Source organism: Eimeria tenella, genomic scaffold, assembly GCF_000499545.2.
Source record: "Eimeria tenella Houghton genomic scaffold, Eth_scaff2777, whole genome shotgun sequence".
NCBI classification, from domain to species: domain Eukaryota; phylum Apicomplexa; class Conoidasida; order Eucoccidiorida; family Eimeriidae; genus Eimeria; species Eimeria tenella.
The window spans coordinates 2,342-3,002 of record NW_013542652.1 but is presented as its reverse complement, the minus strand read 5'-3'; the positions used below and the strand labels follow the sequence as shown (position 1 = coordinate 3,002).

The window sequence follows — 661 nt, the reverse complement described above, 5'->3', positions numbered from 1 at the left end:
CACCACCGGCGGCCCCAGCCGTAGCAGCAACAACAGCAGCAGCAGCAGCAGCAGCAGCAGCAGAATGGAGCAGCACAGGCGGCTTCCGCCTGATAGGGATGGGGGGGACCTGCGGAGACACCGCAGCGCCCCATATGCTGCTGCTCCTGCTGCAGTGAACTGTGTTGCTGATGATTCTTACCAGGACGACCCCTGGGGCAGCCACGGCTGCAACAGCAGCAGCAAGCAGCACTACGAGGCCTCTTCCTGGAAGCAGCAGCAGCAGCAGCAGCAGCAGCAGCCCGCTTCGCAGTTCTCGCGGGGCCCCCGCCGCACGCCCTCGGGCAGCGATTATGGCAGGCAGCAGCAGCACTATAATAGCTACCCGCAGCAGCAGCGGCAGCACTACTGGGAGCAGCAGCAGCAGCAGCAGCAGCGGCACCAGGAGCCGTCCCGGTATCAGGGCAGCAGCAGACACAGCAGCAGCGGCGCCCCGTATATGCGCCGCAGCCGCAGCAGAAGCCGCAGCCCTTACTGGCACGGAGGAGCAGCAGCAGCAGCAGCAGCAGCAAACAGCAGCTGCAACAATAGCCTCAGCAGGCAGGGGCCCCCCTCATGGGGGCCCCCTGCAGCAGCTCGGGATGGGAGGGGCTCTTGGTCCTACGCGTACCAGAGGCCGCGG

At 66.4% G+C, this 661-nt stretch overlaps 1 protein-coding gene across 1 annotated transcript in view; it reads left to right on the top strand.

Annotated features, from left to right (window-relative positions):
• Nucleotides 1-64: 64 nt before the first annotated feature.
• Nucleotides 65-661, top strand: part of ETH_00039370 (uncharacterized protein) — a gene marked incomplete at both ends in the record, with an annotated part of 2,933 nt that continues 2,336 nt past the window's right edge. Inside the window, one exon of the mRNA XM_013375416.1 lies at nt 65-661. Coding sequence (XP_013230870.1) covers nt 65-661 — 597 coding nt within the window.